Source organism: Ammospiza caudacuta, chromosome 14 (assembly GCF_027887145.1).
Source record: "Ammospiza caudacuta isolate bAmmCau1 chromosome 14, bAmmCau1.pri, whole genome shotgun sequence".
NCBI lineage: Eukaryota > Metazoa > Chordata > Aves > Passeriformes > Passerellidae > Ammospiza > Ammospiza caudacuta.
Window position 1 is genome coordinate 12,449,361 of NC_080606.1, and position 21,343 is coordinate 12,470,703.

A 21,343-nucleotide genomic window follows, 5' to 3' on the forward strand; every position below is an offset into this window, starting at 1 on the left:
ATGAGGAGGAAAATGAGACACTCATCTTGAGAAGATGAATAAGGACTGCAGAGGGGCAAGGAGCTGCTTAAAAATAAATTACATCCTACATAAACAGGACTTCACTTCTTCAGCAGTAACTCAAAACTGTCCTGCATTTTTTTTGGACTATGCACATTGTAGAAACACGTGCACAAACCATGGCAAAGAGCTGTCTTACTAAGGAGGAATTGACCCAAGATCTGAGTTTAGCATGGATATATGAGACGTTTCCAGTGTTCTACCCACATTGAATTGGCACCTTTTGTTTGCTTAACCTTCAAAAAAAGTCTCGCACAGGTACAAATACTATCCTTGGAGAACAGGGGGTTCCAGAAACAAAGACAATTTGGAGAAGGAAGTTAGTAAAGTGGGGGCCTAGGAAGACTGGAAGACCCTCTGATGTTGTATCAGAGGGACAAAAAGTACTTGGTGCAAAGTCAGTTCCTCAGGTCTAAGAATGAGGATTTCTGACTGCATTTGGTGAACCCAGGATGACACCAAGCTGCCAAATGGATGCTGGCATGGAAAAAGCAAATGCGATTCTAAGATGTACAAGAAAAGTCATTCTAGTAGAGAGAAAACAGTTTTAGTATTCTCACATAAAACATCTGGAATAGCCTGCAGTATTCTGCTTGTTTAAGAGAGTTACTCAAGAAGAAAAGGAATAAAGGAAGAAATGAGAAGAATATGTCTTTTTCTTGGCTGATTATAAATGGAGAGGCATCATGGTAGATGTCTCTCTGAGAAGCTCAATGCCAGAGAAGAAGGGCAGTCAGGCTGAATCCCAACAGTGATACCTGAACAAAGGGAAAAAGCTGCTCCTGGTGAACTCCAAGGGCTGCACCTTTTCTAATGGGGCTCCTTGTACCTTCCAGCCCTGGGGCAGGGGCTGTCCCCACCCTTCCAGCAGCTGAAGCAGCACAAGAAGTAAAGCCAACAGCCAGGCCACAAAGCTCTCCAGGCTCCTGCAGTGCTGGTTTAACTTCAGGCTACAGCTGCACAGTCATTAGTGTTTACAAAACAAGTTTCCAGAAAAGTAAAATTACACACCAAGGAAATAATAAGCAGCGATGTAATCAGATGTGAGGAGATCATTTCATTACCTGAACCAGGCTTCATTATTCACCATTTCCCTGGCAAGAGCTGATAAATGCAGGCTAATGAATCTTCAAACTTAGATGAGCAGTTGGAGCTGCTGGCTCAGTGCTGCCACATGCAGAACAGGACCAGGACATCCCACTGTCAGCTGAAAGCCCAAGAGGTAAAATACAAACTCATCCATTGCAGCACTGCAGCGAGAGGAGGGAGAGGATTCAACCATGCCTGGCTTGGTCTTACAGAGTCACCTTGGCTATGGGAATGCTGTGGCTGCTATCTGGCTCAGAGGAACAAACCCTAAACGGCCCAAGAACAATAGAGGATATGAGCAAAAACCAGAGCCAGATCTTTGGGAAAAGCCTTTCAGGACCAATATTATCAGTCCTGACAGTTCCTTCCCATCTCGACTGTTAAATATCATCCTCAGCCTGGTCATGATACAACATAACTACAAAGACAGAGGCAACAACATAAACAGGCAAAAAGCAGGAGATTTGTCCACTTCTGTGGCACTGTCATTTCTTTAACACAATTCCCTGTTGCCTACTGTAGCTATTCGTCCTTCTAAAAAGCAAGGAAACAGGAAATACACCACTCACTGTAGATAATTATTAAAAAAACCCCACCCCAACCCCCCCAAAAATCCCACAACACAAACAGAAAACAATGCTAAAGAAAATACCAGATTAGGGGAGCAAACCTCCTTAACACAAATGAGTTCTCAGAGTTGTGAAGACAATCTGCTTTTCCTATACTTTCTTCATGTGTCACCAGCAATGTGGATCCCCAGTTTTATATGAAGAGGCAGAATATTTGGCAAGGCTCCTCTGGAAAGAGCTTAGACACTTAACAGCCCACATAAGACGAAAACCTTTTCAGAGCGGAACACACATGTCCTGACATTAAAGGGAAATACTGCCCTCATCTGTCTCCCAGTGACAGGTTTTATTTTCCTGCCTAGTCTGCCTAAGCCATTCATCACTTCCAGGATGAAAATTGACTCTGTTGTTGCAACCAGTTCCAAAGTCCATGCTTGGACTCAAGCTATTAAGCTATGCTGCTGTTGGTAACTGGAATCAATATGATCATGTTGCTGCAACAGAACTTAAATGTAGGAATTTCTCAATTCTCTGCAGTGGAGACAGTGTCTAGGCTCAAAAGAAGAAAGTAGTTTGTAGATTCTTTCTAAAACTAAAACTAAATGATGAAAAACATATTTCTAATGCCAGAAGAGCAGAATACTGAGGTGCAGCATTGGGATTCAGCAAGAGCAGAGCAACCCCTGCTCCTGAAGCCATTTGCACACTCATGCACCAGGCAGGGATTAGGAAGCACAGAGAATGAGGCTGGTTTGCCTCTTCCATCCACACTGGCAAAAATCCATCCATCACACCCACACACATACACACAGGAGACACATTTTAAGCACCATCAGTGGCCCTCAGGAAGGTGAAATGAAGGAGCAAATGAACACACATTCATTCATATTTCATAAAATTATAAGCTTGAAGTTGGAAAAATACATCTAGTAGACAAAGTGTAGCACTATCTGGTTCTGTAAGGGTTTGGGGTGCAGAAGGAGCCTCTATTAAATGTTCCTCAGTGAGACAATGCCAATGGCCAGCCACATCCTCAGAAAGTGCTGTGGCTGGTGAAAGTGCAGATCCTAGCACATATCTGGTGGCATTTCAGAGCTCTAGAGGAACACAGCTTTTAAAGCAGATGGAGGTGCTTCTCCACCCATGCCTGTGCCTCTTAGTTCTATTATTGAAGTTAGCCCTGCTGAAACTCCAATATGGGAGCTGGACAATGCAACTCTGCTAGTTCCCAGTTTACTGACATCTCTCCTTGCTTGAGCCTTATCCCACTTAATTCCCATTCCTTTTGATTTTATTTTATAAATCCCAGATTTAATCAAAGTCTGCATCTCCAAAGTTGAGCATACAGTTTCAGAACATCTTAATGGCAGGAGCATCATCCCAGATCATCCCAGCACAAGCAGACAGGTCTCATTTGATGACAACAAAGTGACTCTCTGGCAGCTCAGGGCAGGGGTCTGCTATCAACCACAGAGTCTGGATTTCAGGATTCCCCCAGCAGCATGATCAGCTCTCACCTGCACAAAGCCTGGAGGTGGCCACAGGCGTGGCACAGCCACAAGCTTTGTCCAGCCTGGAAGGCAGTGATGGAAACAAGGCTGGATGCTGCCTGCCCCATTGCTCCACACTAACATCCAGGCTCTTGTGTCCCCACCTGAGGGAGACAGACTGGCCCAAGCCTGCCAGAAACATTTTGAGCTGTACAGAAATGCTTATGGGAAGTTTTGGGTTTTTTTAAACCCTGGAATTAATTTTGTTTCTAATTGCTATCTAGTTTCCTGGATGAAAATTTTCAAAACAGTCCTTCCAAACTGATTTCATGGAAACATCAATCCCAAATGATCTTTTCCAAGATCACAGAAGAAGCAGCGCACTCAGGGCTGCGCAGCCTCAGACCCTCCAGCTGCACCAGGGCTCCCTCCAGTGACTCTCCCTCACAGCAGATTTTCCCAGGTCACCATCTCCAAAGTCTGGTTAATATCTCAGCAATCAGTCTCTCACTGCAGCCTTTTTCCCTGACACCTTAATTCGATCTGTCATTTCACAGCCCTGGAGCTCTATCTGAACAAGTGGAATATGACAGATTCCTCTCATTATTAATAACACTGTTATTAATTCACCATAATCTACACACTTCTGGATTTTCCCATAAGCATTCTCCTTTCTCTCATCAACAGCTGCATTCTAACACTCTGTGATTTCTTCCCACATTGCCATCTGCCTTCCCAGCCTGTTCCTGGGTGTACAACGTGGGTTTGCTTCTTTGGGGTCTTACCTGGAGGTTCCTCTTCTGTCTTTGAAGTACTTCAATACTCAGCAAAGTAAAACTAAGAACCAAAATTCCTGGCAGTCATCTGCTTGTGTTTAATCATTCTGGCCACAGAACACCTGGGGAAATTCCGTCTGTCTTCATGCTGCTAGTATTTCACTAACATGTATGTGTAGCTACACGCTGCCTTGCAGGAATCCAGGTTAGGTGGTAGAGGTGAAGATGAGCTCTCTGCTTTCTTGAAAATGCCACAATTCATCTTTTAAAGGGAATTTCTTTACCTTACTTTGATTAACACTGGTGGAGGGGGATCTGCCATCATTGGTGCTTGGTGCTGGTTTCACTCTGTGGAACTCAGGCTGCCCATAGCAAAGCCAGTCATGGTTTCCATACTTTTTTAAATTACAGTAAGAAACTCTGCCAAGAAGTTCTGCTTTCCTGATTGCTTGAAGGAAAATAATGAAAGTCTAGAACTCAAGAGATTGTGCAATACAGAGAGATGTCCAGATGAAACTGCAACCAAACTGTGTTGAATGTGAATCTGATTGTGTCTGGCAGAGGATACAGGAGAAAATTCAATTCATTTCTCTTGGCAACAATGTTCTTTTTCTTGTAAATGAGTTAAAAGTGTGCAGACATGAATCTTAGAGCTTGAAGTCTACCCAAGTGAGCCCTGTGTGCAGCAGCAGGGGTTTCTTGCAGGGCAGTAGATGGCTGGTACCAGCCTTCAGCATCTCCTTTGCAAAAAATTTCCTGAATTCTTTCTGAAGCTGTTTTGTCCAATGTCCTTCCCCACCACCTCATTGCTCTCACTCACTACTTCACTAACTTCCCTCTCTTCCCCCAGTCTGTCCCTTCCCAGGGGAGGACTGCTGTCAGCTCCAGCAGCTGGAGCCTGCTCCCAGCCTCTCCAGGCTACTGACAGCCCTCTTTTCTGGCTGAACAATGATCTTAGAGCAGCTGGAGTGCAGGAAAAGGCTCCTCTTCACCAGCTTCTAGTACAGCCTCCAGTCCCACAGTCCTTTATATAAATTCCCATTTAATTACTTTCTGTACTTTCTGAGCCCACTCCAAAACAAGACTATTGCAACCTTCCTGGAGGTTGAATCTTTCCACTTCATGCTCTCAAAGGCTTAGGATCATAGCAGCTTTTGTGGCCACCAACTCCACACACAAAATTAAAAGTTTCTAGGTCCAAACGCATTAAAAACAGAAAATTACATTTTATTTGCCAGTTCCAGAATCATTAAAAATAGGGGGGAAATCATATTTGTTCACCATAAAGTGTTGATTTGTCACAAAAAAAAGGAAAAAAAACCCCACGCACAAAACTCCCCAAGTATAAAACATAAACCAAGGTATGCTGCTTGAGCAAGAAAGCCAGTAGCCACACTCCTTCATGGCCAGAAAAAGTGACAAAGCCCTGAGAGGACGTGACAGCTGAACACTGCTGCTTTGTTCCCAAGGAACCATTATCACAGTGAGAGGTGTTCTTCAGCACACCAAATGTATTCATTCTCTTCTCAGTCTTTTTTTCTCCCCTTTACCTGGATTCACTTGTATTACAAGTCAGTTTCTCTTCACCCAAACCCTTCCTGCCTATGTAGATGCTCAAGTCTGTGTTCCCAAATACATTACAAACTTCATAACTTTTCATTAATTTCATCATTTCAGCAAATTTTGGATAAACAGCACTACAAAGTAGTTGTAACCTTCACTTTAAGTTCTGCTTCTTTTGGCCCTACCATAATACTGCTTGAATCTATTTTAAAAGCACTTTGGGTCTCCTTTGGAAGGGAAACTCAAATCTGACTGAAAGAAGCAGAAAAAAACCTGATGGGTAAAGCATTGATGAAAATAGGAGAGCAGACAAACCAGAAATCAATGGTTACCCTTTCATCCTGTAGAGCCAGAAAATATGGAAACATGACGTCTTGAATTAAAGACAGATGAGGGCTGAGCACAGGGCATGAGAGAGAAGATAGCTCTTTAGGGATCCCAAGGGGAATGAGAAATAGAAGGCAGCCTGCTTTCAACCATGTTTAAACCTTATTTCCTGCGATGGCAATTTTTGCCACACAATATTTGTATTTGTTTAGACAACACACACACACGAACACACACACACGCACACACACAGAGTATACTCAACATCAAATCCTGAGCAGCCTCCACGGTGCTTACAGAGGAGCTTAGGGAGCAAGGCTTAGACAGAGAAGAATTATTCATGTTCCCTGAGCTCCAGTGCCCGGCAGCAGCACACCTGTTCCCCTCTGCTTACTGCACACCGCTGGGGTGGCAGAGCTGCCCCTCAGGGCACGGGCACACGCACACACAGCACCTTTGGGCTCCAGCTGGGAGCACCAGAATGTCTTTACTCTCCCCCATACCTGTATCTGCAGTACAGCTGGATACCAGCTAGATGGGGTTAATCATGCCCAGTCCAGCAGCCTGGGGACCCTGCAATGGATTATCCTGCCCTCTCAACCTACACACCTGGTGAGATCTCAGTGCCTAATTGATGTGTTCCTCCCCAAAGACTAAAACAATAAAAATAAATAATACAACTTGCTTTCATTGCAGGGCTGCTCATTTGGCTTTTTTTTTTTTTTTTTCGCAATATTGAAAGACGAAAGCCACATGTATGTTCTGAAAAGCAGTCATCCAAACAGCCATCTCACGGTCACTTGTCTGAGACGGCAGCCGCATCCGCAGGGGGATTCTCGTCCTCCTTTCTCCTGGGGTCCACCATGTGGCTGTACCGCTCCCCTCGGTGACGCTCCAGGTAGGGGCCCCAGTTTGCTGCAGGCCGGCAGCAGCTGACAAGGCGCTGCAAAGCAAAACCAACAGGCATGTAATGTCTTTCCTTAGTGCAGGCTGCTTCTAAAATTCAGTACAATTATAGCTCTAGGCACACACTGCAGCTCAACAAATGGCGAATCACCAAAGTTGCTGAAAATCGTTCCAAGTGTCCTTGGGGTTGGTGGATGCTGCACACTGAGGTCAAGGAACAGGAAAAGCTGTGACCAACACAACTGTTTGGGAAAGCTTGCCAAGAGCAGAATATCTCAGATGTGTCACTTGCTTCTGTGAGGAATGGGAGGCAAAACTCCAGAAAATTATATGGGGATAGAAAGCAATAGAAATTCTTCAGAGAATTTAAAGAAGCTGGAATAGCAACAGAACTGATGAAAAATCTCTCTCAAATGGTGTGTGTGCACTCCCAAAGAATTAGACTTTATCTTTTTATCAGAACATGGCAGGGAGATGCACCTTTGATGCAACTACCAGAGATAATGCTTTGGTCTAAAAGTCCATTTGAAAAACATGTCTAAGTAGTAAATGTGTTGGAGAAAACAGCACAGGTGGTCCTGATAATACCAAAGAAATTCAGATTTGAGGCTATATCAGTGGGTTTTTTGCCCTTACCTCAAGAAGGGTTCCTTCAGCTCTATATAGTTTTACAATAGCAATAACAGGAATCCACATGATGCTGAAGATGATCATGCACCAGCCAAGAATGTTTCCCCAGGCTGGGTATATTATTGAGCCATAAGTGGGATTTGAAAATGTCATCAAAGACCAGATCAAAACAGCCTAGAAAAAATGGCAAAAACAATAAGAGAAAATCAGGTTTCCAACAACATTGAATTTGCACTGCTTCCAAGTTGGTTTAATAAAAAGAAGGGTTGTCTACAAGTTCTGCACAGTTCCCTCTTGTTTCCTGAGTATGAGAACAGTTGTGCAGACTTTGGTGTTCGGTCATCAACAAGCAGCAAGACTGAAGGCCAGGACTGAAAAATGACACCAGCGCTGAAGTGCACTAAGTATATTTGTGTTTGAACATAACTTAATCTCTAGGTTTTCTTTAAATCTTATGTTGGGTAATATATGTATTGCTGGCTGAGCCCAGTACCCTTCTCTAAATGTTTTTTGCGTTCCTGTATTCCATTATTTACAGGAACACAGGAAAGAACCTAAGATTAGAAATTGGCAAATATTGCTTCAGAAATTGGATCGTTTTAAGCAGCATTTTCTAAACTATAGTCTGGGCAGATTACAGGTAATGTACTGGCCAGAGTGACTTCCCACTGTTCCTGGATTGGCAATGTTAATCAATTCTTTCATAGTAACATAATCCAACCATCTACACTCACAATTGGAAGTACAGGTTTAACAAAAACCAAACATTCAACAGGACATTTAAAGGTCTCAGTTAGACAGCAGAACATCTGACCCAAAAATGGGATTTCCCTCAACAGGTTTTCAAACCAATCTCAGTCTGAAATTAAGATAATCCCGCTGCCAAGGCAGAGGATCTAGCTGCCCTGTGTTAGTCCTTGGGAGTGTAGACCCAGCTCTCTAGTTACTGATCTCAAGCCCCAGCCTCTCCTGGAGTGCATCAAAGGAGGAGGGAGTGTATCAGAAAGCAGATACAGCCTATAGTTCACTTCACTGGCACAGCTATGCCCTATCTTTATACACAGAGCCTGGGCAGTCAGTCCTGAATCTTCACAAAGCAACCTCTTCAATATTAAGTTACTACATTCTGTCACACTAACACAATCCAGTCATGTGCACTCACCATTAACACCACAGGAGTGACGTAAAACCAGGACATTTTCCACCACAGCCAGAATGAATTGGTCTTCTTTCCAATCATCATTTCAATGTCTTCAATGAACCTTTTTCCTCCTGTTGGAAGACAATCATGGGACTCACTGTAAAGCAGGTACCTCCCTTGCACGTGGGGTTAGTCAAAAGTGATCAAAGAAAAGCAATAATCAAGGACAGTTTCTCCAGCTCCGCATTAAAGTTTTTTTTAATCCTATTATTATTCAGATGGTTAACTTATAATTTCTTTATTGTAATAATTAGTATTTTATACCCCTGGCACTGCTCAAGGCCAGGCTGGATGGGCCTTTGAGAAACCTGGTCTATTGGAAGGTGTCCCTGCCCATGACAGGGGCTGGAATCAGGATGATTTTTCAAGTTCCTTCCACCCCAAAGCCATACTGTGACTCCATGATATACACTGCTCCTGGGATTGTTTAGTTTAATTAATGTGTTTTCAATGCAAATAATTTACCATAAATGTGGGAGATGCCTATTATCTCCAGGGAAGCTGAAATGAGGATTCCCCATCCAGCACAGAAGTGATCTATTAGGTTAACCCAGTAAACTCCTGCCTGCAGGACAAACATTAGAGGTTAGAATTTGAGTAGTAACATACAGATAAGATGCATTTGTTCAAGACAATTTAACTAATCATGACTCTGAGTTTTTAAGTTCACAGTTCTCCAGGTCAACTACAGATTTGTGAATATTATTTTCTTTAAATCCTCTATGTAAAGTTGAAAAGCACATCTAACAAAACACTATAGGTGCTACAAGCAAGATCTATGCATATAGAGAGCATACATAAACAGCTGAGAGCAAGATTTAAATTTGGAACTTACAGGAATAAATTTGGGGTCGAAGGTTTTATACTGAACTACAGCAACGGCTATACCTGTTATCAGTTCTGGGAGGCTTCAATCCTCTGACATGCCTGACTTCTCCATGGGGTTAACCACAGCTTTGAACACCAGCATGCAATAGCAAGATCCCAGAGCAGGAAACAATCTCTGAGCCATTCCACACTCTTGTGATTGAGTCCCTTGCAAGCTTCCTCATCATCCTGTTTCATGACTTATGTACTTTGCTTGACGATACAAATGTCTACTCACCACAATTACCTCCTTCGCATTTTCAGTCTAATTACACACATAAATCTTTATTTCTAGATGGAGTAATAGCAGTGAACCTTTACACCCTTAAAAGCAATTGCCTCAAGAAATTTTACACAGTATACTTAAAATTCCTTTTCTGTATATCTGTTTATAGAACTATACACATGCAGGAGAAGTACCCATGCAATCTACAAATGCTCATGACCCAATGGGTTTTTAATACATGGACAGGCCATTCCTTAATTCCTGTCCTCCTTGGTAGTGAGTTCTGAACAAAAAGATCCCATCAGCATTTATTAGCAGCACCCACTCTGCTGTGGACATGTTCTATGTGTGTACTTGTGAATACACAAATAAATTCCTGAACTGAGGAACCATAAATCAGGCCGATCATTTGCAGGCTCTGTAAAAGCCTTCTATTTAAAAGCCTGTCTCAGTTCAATAATCACAGAAAACCTTTGGTTCTTCAAGCTTTCCACTTGCTTGGGTGTTTAGGCACACTGTCAATATTCTGGGGTCTCTAAGATTTATCCACAAAGAAAGCAACAGTTGGAAAGGGTGATTTGAGTTCATCACTTGCAGCATAACTAAACTCACTACCAAAAAACTTAATTTCTTACCTGAGTAACACAGACAAGCCCAAATAAAAACAATACTGCACACACACCCACGGTTATAGGTCCTCTATATTTTTTTAACGCGGTGGGATTTATATCTTGAATGCTGGTTATAACTGTTTCTGCAAAGGAAGAAGAAGTGAGTATGGACAGCAAATTTAAGAAAGGCAATGGTCACTTGAAAAGACATGAGTCACTTAAAACCCCACTTACCTATAAGGGCAAACTGGGAGTCAAGGCCCAAAAGCACAAGCATGAAGAAAAACAGGATGGACCACAGAGTAGAAACTGGTAACTGAGTGAGAGCCTCTGGGTAGGCTACAAAGGCCAGATCAAACCCTGGAAAATAGTGGAGAGAAGGATGTTGTTGTCGTACCTTGGCCAATGCAAGTCCCAATACCAACAGTGTGACCATCAGCCTACCTGAGTCCACCACCTCTGCGACAGGCCTCTGAGACACAAATGCCATGTGTCCCAGGATGGAGAATATTGCAAACCCAGCAAATACACTGGTGGCACAGTTGACCACACAAACTATAATGGCATCTGCGTAGCAGTTGTTGTAGAACTTGTTGTATGAAGACAAAGCAACAAGCCCACCCCACCCCGTAGAAAGGGAGAAAAATATCTGGGTGGCTGCAGCTTTCCAAACCTGTCAAAAGAAAAAATAACATGAGAATTGCTGTATTACTTATAGTATTTATCATAAACAATGAAGTCTGTCCACCATTGAAGCACAAGGGTATTTTTTTTTTCATTCAGCCTCTGTATCTAATTCTATTTTGTATGAATTTTAGGGAGGATAGAATATAACATGCTGGTGACCTTGCAGTCTCAATCACAAACAGTATCTCTATCGTGTCTAAAGGTCACATCCTAAGCACGTTGCCAAATACTTAAATCGTAGTGGGCTAACCCTGAAGAAAAGATTAGATTTGTTCACATAGGTGAATTGCTGAGATATGAATCTTGGCACAGACACAACAAATAAGGATCACCAGGACTGGCTGCAGGAGTGAGAACTTCCATGTACCCTCCCACTTGTGTGACCTAAACAAACCACTCCTGCTTCTGATGTAGCCCCTCAGCTAGTGCCAAGCACTCATATAAATACCACAAATAAATATCACACCTAATGGTTGCTTTTGATAAAACTGCAATAATATTGGCATAAGCCAGAACAAAGAAAGTTCTGGCTTTCTTTGCATGAGGTGCCCTTCCTGGTCCACCTAATTACCCAAGGTAATTTCCCAGGCAAGGCATGGCCTGAATTTCAAACTCAGGGATCCCTTCAGCCTTATGATAAAGTCCTTTAAAATCATCAGCAAGAACTTTGTCAGCAGATCCTGCTAAGATTAAACTCCAGCATGGTCCCCAAGAACTGTTTAGAAGCAATAGCACAGTTCTCATCACTGGTGTGGCAGGGAGGGCGAAGGAGGTGACTGTCGTTCAATTTGAGAGTAGCTGCAATAGGGGCTTGGACTTTTTACACAACCAGCTGCTGATACATAATACAGGGCAGAACCTGAAGGACCTGACTGGATAAAAAAGAAGAAAGCCACATAACCAGGAAAGCATGTCACACTTCTGGGGCTGAACTTCCTCTCACCTCTGCCTCCATCAGCTTGGTGATGTTGGACTCTCTCCCAATGTAGAACTGGACACCATCCAAAGCACCTTCCAGGGTGGCACCTCGCACCAACAGGACGAACAGGATGACATATGGGAAGAGTGCAGTAAAGTAGACAACCTGCAGAAAGATGGGCAGGGACACACATTAGGTGTGAGGGGATCCACAGACCTTCATGCAGGAAGACTGGACAGGCTTTAGGCTAAGGTCTGCTGGTACAAAATAGAAACAGGCAACCAGAGAAATGAGCACATGCCAACCACCAAACCATCTGGCTTAGCCGGTTCTGGAGCTGCATTCCAGCAGAAACAGAAGGCCCAAGCCACATATCCACTTTTGAGAGCGCACTTGACCAGTTTCAGAAATGCATTTTTCTGGCATGATTTACTGCTGTAGGTCTGGATTCAACTAGCCCAGACATCTCTTGCTAGGCAGTGCTTCTAGCAAGTGCAAGCTGAAAGCCAGGAAAAACTAGGCCACCAGGGGGGAATTATCTCCTGATGAGCTCTCTGCTACTCCCCCCAACCATCCCTCAAAAAAAAAGCCAAAACAAAAAATTTTTTTTAAAGTCACTGCTCTGGAAGCTTTCTTTGCTGGAGCATGGACTTTTAGGTTCTCTCAGACACAGTTCTATTCTGTTGTAGTAGCACAATGGGACCAACCAAGGCCAGCAGTACAGTTACTGTCACACAGGCTACGTTCAACAATACTCTGGTTTCTTGAGTCTTAATCTCAGTGTTATTCAGACAGGGAATTGACCCAGGACTGCTGCCTCCACCAAGCCAGAGCATTGTGCCATTGTGTGGTGAGTCTGACATTTCCAAAGACTTCCTTCATGCTTGCCTGGCACAATTCTCACTGCCTTTCATCTGTCTTGCTCCTGCCCAGCTAGATTCTTCCAAGTCTCACCTTACTCTCCAAAGAAAATTGTCTTGGTGCCAGAAAAAAAATGACAACAGCAAGAGCAACTGCCAGGAACCCAAAGAACATAAGAAGAGCCTTGCAGCCAAATAATTGAGGCTGGGAAAGAACAGATATTCCACCCCAAAGCACTGAAACAAGGACAGAAAGCTCCAAATAGAAATCAAAACAGGAGGAGACCGCATACTGCGCGGAGGAAAGGAGGCAGCAAGGAACCAAAGAAAGGCACAATGACAGAAGGAAAATGGGGAAAAAATCTGTGCAGAGAAGGTGAACAAAAGAGCAAAGGCAACTGAGACTGAAGATGTAAATGATGGAGATGCAACACAAAGGTGAGAAAAGAGTATGAGGAGGAAGAAACCAAGCCAAGAAAAGGGTCGCGGTGAGAAAGGATGAAATTCAGCCTGCCTGAAGTCAGCCTAGCCCAAAAAAACCTCCAGAAAACCATGCTGCAGCTTGTGGAAATGGGAGCTCAGCAGAGACAGATTCTGAAAACAAGCATCTAAGTACCTTGTCCCTACAACTAATTTCAACTCTTGGGAACAAACAACATTTCACAATCTGCCAGAAACCTGCGCACACACACACCTGTTCACAGCACCTGACCTGTATGGTCCAACCATCTCAACCAGACTGGAAGCACAAAATAATCACCAGGTGCTCCCAGGGCGTGTGCCCATGTGTGCCATCACACGCACGCTTCCATCACACAGCCCAGGCAACGGCTAAAACTCAGCTGGAATCACTGGCACAACAGCAAGATTCAAAATACAGGCAGCCCAGTGGAGTGGAGGCCCAGGAGTGAAGTAATAGCTGTGCAATCAGCACCTTACTCATATTTTATGTAACAGTTATGAAGCCGAGGAGCAGAAGGGAAGACAAATGCTGAGCCCAGCAGAGGCGGGTGTGTTAGGACTGCATCCTGCCTTGTGCTAAACTTCCCTGGCTCCAGCTGACATTGGGAGGGCAGAATCAGGCCAAAAGTCATCTCCTTGGTCTTCCTACCATACCTTTCCAGAAGATTTGATTCCTTTGTACAGGGCACCTGCAACAATGATCCAGGCGAGGAGGAGGCAGAGAGCCAGGTACCAGACGACCCTGCCGGTCTCGTCCAGCCCGCTCGAGCGCTGCAGAGCCACTTTGCTGAAAGCACACGATGCTCCCGTCAGGAGGGGGTGGCACAGCACACAAACCTCACACACTCCTCTTCAGCTACTTCTCCAGAAAAAATGAGCTGCTGTGTGAGGCTATTACAACACTCTGCAGCCTCTTCCAAGAGCGTGCAGTTGGAATTGCATGATTGGCAATGAGAAGCTGTATATGTATGTAACTGCAATTTTTCCTTCTTTTTGAAGCCTACCAGCTCTCATCTCTCCATACATCTCCTGTAAGACCCACCTAAGATATTCTGTGTTAATCGTGAAATCCTGACAGGAAAAGAAGAGCCCAAAAGAATCAGTTTCCAGGAACCCAGTGAACACGAGGCAAATTGAGACCGTGGAACAATAAAGAAATGGCAATTTTACAACAGGCCCAGATTCAGAATAAGGTGAATATATTTTACACAGTAACTCCTGAGAAAAAGAAAAGTATATGCTATGTGTAAAGATGCCAAGTTGTGCCTACCAGGACCCCAGAGAAGAGGACTTCTAGAAATGGCAGCATTTTCCAATTGGTTAAAGGTTGACTCACTTGCTTCTCTTTCTATACATAATTTCTCTTAAAAAAAGCCAAACTTATCAATTAAATTTTAAGTCCCCTCTCTAGTGATTTGCATGCCCACGTCCCTTGACTAGATTTTTTCTGGACTGCAAGATAAGACAAAAATAAAAGATGCATCCAAAACCACAAAGCATAAAAAGGTATTTATTTTTTCAGTAAATTTTTTAAGGTATTTACTTACTTCCAGTATTGCTCGGTAGGAAATTGCACTGGTTTGTAGGTTATGGTGCCCTCTATACACGTGAGATTGTTGGCCGTGACAAAGGTGTAGTTTGCACGAATTATATTCCCATTGTAGGTTGTGTTGCAGTCATTTACTGAAATCAAGAAAAAGGAACCATTAATACTTGGATGACTCTTATTTAAAAAATCAGACCGATACAGCAAATGTGTTTCCTAAGCAATTACAGCTTCAGTTTGCCTGCTAACAAGATTTGGAAACAAACCAGAAATGTCACTTGCAGCTGTGATTTCACTACTTGACTGTAAATCAAAACACCAAGAATCTGGTGTGCTCACCACGTTTTACTTATCCTCAAGAATACTTCCAAAAATCAAATCTGAGCATAGTTAAAATTGTAGCCTTGGTTACTCTATGAAAACCTTTGTCCCAAACCAAGGTAACACATGGATCATCTGGTATCTGATATTCATCTGATTGCGGCAGAGGGCTTGTTAGAACACTTTACATATTTTCCTTGGAGCAGAGTTGGAGGAATGGAAACTGGGTTGGGAATTTTTTGCCAGAACATACAATAAAAAACACTTCATCAGCATATGCATCAGCATTTACTGGAAATTCTTGTTGAAGCCTATTTCAGGACAGCTTCCTCAGTTCAGTTCAGTTTTGTGTTCCCCCAAAACTTACAAATTAGGTGCTGAAATCTTTCTTGTTATACCAATAAATAATCACCAACTTTTTGTAACATAAGGCCTCTTAGAAGATATTTTCAGATATATGGTTGAGATATATTTACATTAATACTGCAAACAATATAATCCATCCTCATCTTGTCCTTGTTATTTTAATAATCACTGGTTACCAGGCAAGAACATTTCCAGCTTCTAACTGGCAATTACCTCACCAACTTCACTTTTTGCCTTAAACTGGTCAGATACAGAAACTGGTGAGGTAACTGCTTAGGCCCTACATCTACTGTGAAACACAAGAACAATGGTGTGGAGAAATATTTTATAGACTTAATGAAGAGCGAAACCAGCGCCTCAGTGGTGCTCAGGATTACCATAGCCACAGGGGACGCAAGGAGTAATGAAAAGACCTCGATAAAAACTACTGCACTAGTTTGTCTCATGGAAGGGGTTTTTTTCGCCACAAAGCCTGATGAAATGGGAATGCAGTATTTCAAGCAATTGGAAATGTATGTACTAGAAAAAAGCTGAGGTTTAAAAGGAAACAAAAAGGATCCAACAGAGTGATTTCAGCCCAGTTCTCTGTAGATTTCCCAAGCATCCAGAACCAGTGGCAAAGAAGTGGATAAGCATCACTCCTCTGTGTTCAGATACAAAACTCCAGGAAGGACTTTTGAAGCCATGGGTAGCTGTCCTAATCCTGTACTTTCACCCAGAAAACAGTTACCAAACAATTACCAAATATAACAATTACCAAAACCAATAATATTCAACTCTGTCTGGTAAGTATGGTACCTTTTTGTGTCTTGCTGCAGAGTTCATCTGACCAGGACAAGCAATCTGACCACGGCAGCACTTTTTGAAATGAGGCAAAGAAATAGAAGAGTGCATAAGCAATGATAACATTGTAGTAGATAGTCACAAATGCTGTCAGGATGACCATTGTGATGCCCACTCCTAGGAAAGAGAAACACAAAATATCTTAACCATCTCAAACTCGGGTTGCAAAACCCCTCCTCCCACCAAAACAAATAGCCTTCACTTGACTTTTAAAAGGCGACTTGGGAAGAAGTTCAAGTTGGTTTTTGTTTGGTTTTAAAATATTTTTTAACAGCAAACAAACAGCGACATTTCAAACCCATTAAATGATGGATATGATCCAAACTGACCATCTCAAACATGCTTTTGAAACACAATTTGAATCAGGCTCATAGAAAAATGGACTATTTATAAAGTCTAAAGGAGAAATTCAGTATTTTGTTCTCTCCCCATTCAAAGGGAAATTTACTAAAATAAAACAAACTCTACTAGGACTGCCCAAGCCCTTTTAAAGATTCCACTGTAATGAATGCTTTAAACTACAGTAAATCTTCTCAATATTACTGTTCTCCCCCTTGTTAAAATCAGTTTTGTTCTGTGAGTTTGGAAAAGCCTGACAAACAGTACCAGTCATCTTAGAAACTATAAATAAGTTGCTGTCTTTACAGATATATAAAATATATGCTGGGTTTAAAACCTTTTGCTTTAAGATAGACAGACTGCTTTCGTGAAAGTTTCTTGTGCTGCAGAACAGAGACTGGCAATAAGAGTAAATGTTGGGGCAACCAGTTTCTGTAGGTGACAAGCAAATTCTTGTTGCATCCGAAGGAAACTTCTCCTACGTTAACTCCTCTGGTAGATTAAGACAAACAAAACCATTGCAGAGTCCTTTACGCCCTTGGTACAGGACCAGGATGGACAGGCATGAGTAAAGCGCATGGTTAATTGTTTCCAAACAAATCTCCTTTCAGAGTGTTTGAAATACAAACCATCACCACAAACTCAAACTACCACTACAGCATGCAACGATTTCTCTTATCTCAAGAGGCACCCCACTTTACAAAGCCAGAGTCTAGGCTATTTTATCTCACCAGCAGATGACTCCCAAGACAGCTGCTCGGTGATTGTGCACAAGATTGCACAGAGCACCCAGACCCTCGTGCCTGTGCCCACACTGGCAGCCAAATACAGAATTAACCCATCCAACACACAATTGCCTCACAAGCTACACTGGACGTGAAGCATAAAAAACCAGGGATAAAGTCAACTTCTAAAATTTACTTTATATCTGTTGCACACAAGTTGTTTTACTTGAGTTTTTCCCTCACACAGCAAAACAGAGATATTTCCTTCTGCCTGTACAGCTGGAGTGAGAGTGATGTGCTGCTGAGCACAAGAATCTCTGACAAAACCTTTCATAACCAAGAGCCTTTCTGGGGGAATCTTTACTCAGCATCTGTTTATTAACTGAATAATGAGGAAGTATATACCTGAGTAGAGAACACTGGTAACACGGATATCGGTGTCTCACAATTAGTAACTTCATTAAGAAATCATTAATTCACAACAGTTTATTATTAGAATAAAAGGAAAGATAAGAAAACCAACCTTGAAACAATGGTAGCATTCTCCAGACTAAAATTGGCCCTTGACTGGCAAACTGCCCCATGGAACATTCCATGAAAAATAAGGGCAAGCCAGCTAACGCCAGCATGAAGGTGTAGGGGATTAGAAAAGCACCTGAGAGAAGATAAAAAATGGGGGGAAAAGCACAATCACACACACAGAGAAAACAATGCATCTTTCAGCATTCACCACAGTTTTATCACATTTTATACTCCTCCTTTCTCCCCTGCTCCCCACTGGAGGCGCTTATTTTTGAAATAGAGAGATTTGTTTCTAAGTCTTGTTTTCTATAAGACTAAGTAGTACCTGCAATGAATGTCAGAACTGATTTTAAAAGAATGACTTGTCTTATAAGAAAGTAAATTCATTTTATAAAAAACTATCAAGGATGTGCTCTAATACAAGTAAGAATGCTGCTTAACTGTAGTGCACCTTGTCCACTTTCTATTTAATCCTCCAACTTTTAATTTAAAGAGGAACAGAACCATTCCTCTGTGTGCTCAGCTGTGTTTTGCAACTGCCCTGTTAAGCAGGTACTGGACATCAAAGCATGAAGATTATTTTCTATGGTTGGCTGAGTCCTGTGTCAAACATCATCTCAGGATGGCTCTTGTTCAAGTCCATTTAATAGTGCATGTTAACCTGATATCAGTGAGTGCCTTGTTCTGTGAAAGGGACTGGCACTTCTTTGTGTGTGCACAGAAGACAGGGAAAGCAAGAGCACGAGTTTCATAAACATAACACGATATCCCTGCAGGAATCTGTCCTCATCACTCTCAGTGAATTTAAAGCAATCAAGGACCCAGTTCTGCAAGGAACTGCAAATACCTGATGAAATTTCAGGAAGCAAATTGTCCCACAGAATTAACTGCATTACTTCTCTGTTTCAAAACAAGGATGTAACAGATGTCTTTATCAATCATGGGCAAGGGGCACAGAAAAGGACGCAAGCAACAGCACAAATATGCTTTAAATGCAAAGTCTCCGCTGCAGCAGATGAAAAAAAACATCTAGTCCAAGGCCTGACATCACAACTTACTTGGTTTTCGCAATTTTCTTCAACAAAACTTCAAGTAATGCAAACCAACCCATGTCACTCCAATAAAAATTCCATACTGGAAACGCCTCCTTATATTCCATGTGCACCTGTGTGGGCTGTACTGCCTTTACAGCCCAGAATTTTACTTCAACGAGAGTTAGGCAGAGCAAACAGGTACACATAAGTAAGTTCTCTGCAGTTACCATTTAGGCACTCTTTAATTACCAGGGGTCGCCTGGCAAGTACATAAAGTTCTGGAATACAAGCCAAGGAAGCCAGTGCCTCTGCGTGGCTTTGCCACTAGTTCATTGTGTAAGCAGGTAGAGGCTCTCCCTGTCTCACACTTCCCAAGTGTTTGATCTGGGTAATTATTGAGCTGAGATAATTATTCCAGCTTAGAGTGTTTGCATGGAAAAACAAAGGTGCAGAGGGGATTCCACTGTTCTCTATAAACATACCAGGTATGGTATATAACATAAACTTACCAGAGGGTAAGCACGGGGGAGGGAAAACAGCTATTTAGACAAGTAGAGGATATTGGCACATGGAGAAAAAGGTACACGTTGTTTATGAGTAATTCAGAAGATGGTGTTCTCAGGTAGAAATCTGCAACTCAAACTAAATACTATTTCCCTTCTCAGCTGGTACCAAAAAAGCACATAGGTGCCTCTTAGTGCCCTTTCCCATGAGCAGGCTCTATCCCAGTTCCCAGGGTGGTACAGCTGACATGCCCAGCCTCAGAACTGGCCCTTGGAGCTTGCTCTGCTCTCTCCTGGGGATAGCAAGGCGTGCCCCCCCTGTGACCCTGCCGTTCAGCACAGGTACCTCCTCCATTCTGGTAGGCGAGGTAGGGAAAGCGCCAGACGTTGCCCAGGCCCACGGCATAGCCCACCATGGACAGCAGGTATTCAGTTTTGTTTGTCCAGTTGCCACGGTCCACATTCTCATCGGTGCATCTGACATCCTTTGGAGAGAAGAGGGAAGGCTTGTGATACCCACCAGGCAAGAAGGGCAATCATATCATCATTTCTCTGTTCAGAGACATACCTTGTCAGGATCAGCAGAGTCATGTTTTTGGGTACCAGTCCAGTTGGCCTCTGGCAGGACAGCACAGACCTGTGAGAGAGTGTCCCCCCAGAAAGCCCAAACACCTCCACAATTCTGACTTACTCCTTTGGGCTATCAGCTGCAGGAGACTCCTCTATTTTCCCCCTGCAGATGCCCCCATACATTGTTCAGATGTTCACATCAGCACATACCTGTATGCTCACTTTAAAAAACACCTGTCCTAGCGCCTTGTACATCTGTCGAGGAGCGCATCCCACTTTACCTTCCGCTACCTGTTTGGATCTCGCCTGCACAGACAACTTCATACCTGCCCTCAGCTGCCGACGTACCTGCGCCCTGCTTGCCCGAGCGCCGCTACGCCCACCTGGGCACCTCCACAACCCACCTGCCCAGGTGCACCCACACTCGCCTACATTCTCGCACACCTGCCCAGAAGCCTCTGGCCAGCCCGCCCCCCGCCGCCTCACCTTCTTCTTCCCGCAGGACAGAAAGCCGGGCAGGCTGAGCATCCCCATCTCTGCCGCCGCTGCGCTCTGCCCGCGCCGCCCGCCGCCCGCCGCTTTATCGGGCCGGCAGCCGCCCGCCCCTCGCTGCCCTGCCGGGAACCGCGGCCCCTGCGCTGCCCCGGGGCCCGGGCGGGGCCGCCTCCCGCCCCCGGGGCAGCCCCTCGCAGCCCGGGCCCGCTGACCCTCCCCCGGCCCCGCGCCCGCTTCCTCGGGAACACCCACCTGCCTCAAACACCTCGCACGGTCACCTGCCCACTTCCCCTCCTAAATACCGCCTGCCCTCCGCACGCCCTCGCTCCTCGCCTTAGCCCGACCCACTTCCCTGCCGCCAACCTGCCCGGGCTCGCTCCCCCACTCTGGGCTCTTCAGCTCTGCTTGCACCCCTGCCTGGCCGCCTCTCTGTCACACACCTTCACTTCTAGCATGTCTCCCTACTCCTTCCCCTCTTCCTGCTCTTCCAACACCTACCCACACACTCTCCTTCTTGTTTTCTACCTCAGGACTGCCAATCCCCCATCAAACACTGACTCTCGTCTGATCAGCCCACTCCGATGCTCCCTGTGCCTGCTCCCCACGGAGGCACTGCCTGTCAGCCTCACCTTCTCCCACTGCCCTGGTGGTCTCTTGGCGGTCCTGCTTCCGCACCAAGGAACTTATGTTCCCCGGTAATTTTTGCATCTTAAAACAACTTTCAGGTACAGACTAAGAAAGGGCAAGTCAGGAGAGTTGTCATGTCCAGTGGAGGAACTTGAGCAGAATGACCAGGCAACCACCAACACAACCCATCTGCCCTGTTCCAACCAGAA

At 44.0% G+C, this 21,343-nt stretch overlaps 1 protein-coding gene across 1 annotated transcript; it reads right to left on the bottom strand.

The window, feature by feature from the left end:
* Positions 1 to 6,649: 6,649 nt before the first annotated feature.
* LOC131563845 (sodium- and chloride-dependent neutral and basic amino acid transporter B(0+)-like) lies at positions 6,650 to 20,546 on the bottom strand. Its single transcript, XM_058814020.1, has 14 exons — positions 20,499 to 20,546; positions 19,789 to 19,948; positions 17,907 to 18,038; positions 16,275 to 16,436; positions 14,791 to 14,926; positions 13,898 to 14,030; positions 11,946 to 12,086; positions 10,760 to 10,988; positions 10,550 to 10,675; positions 10,340 to 10,458; positions 9,077 to 9,176; positions 8,573 to 8,682; positions 7,417 to 7,584; positions 6,650 to 6,817 (listed from the first exon to the last, which is right to left on the bottom strand). Exons 1-14 carry the CDS (start codon positions 20,544 to 20,546, stop codon positions 6,671 to 6,673), a joined length of 1,911 nt encoding a protein of 636 aa, XP_058670003.1. The 3' UTR covers positions 6,650 to 6,670.
* Between the last annotated feature and the right edge of the window lie 797 nt (positions 20,547 to 21,343).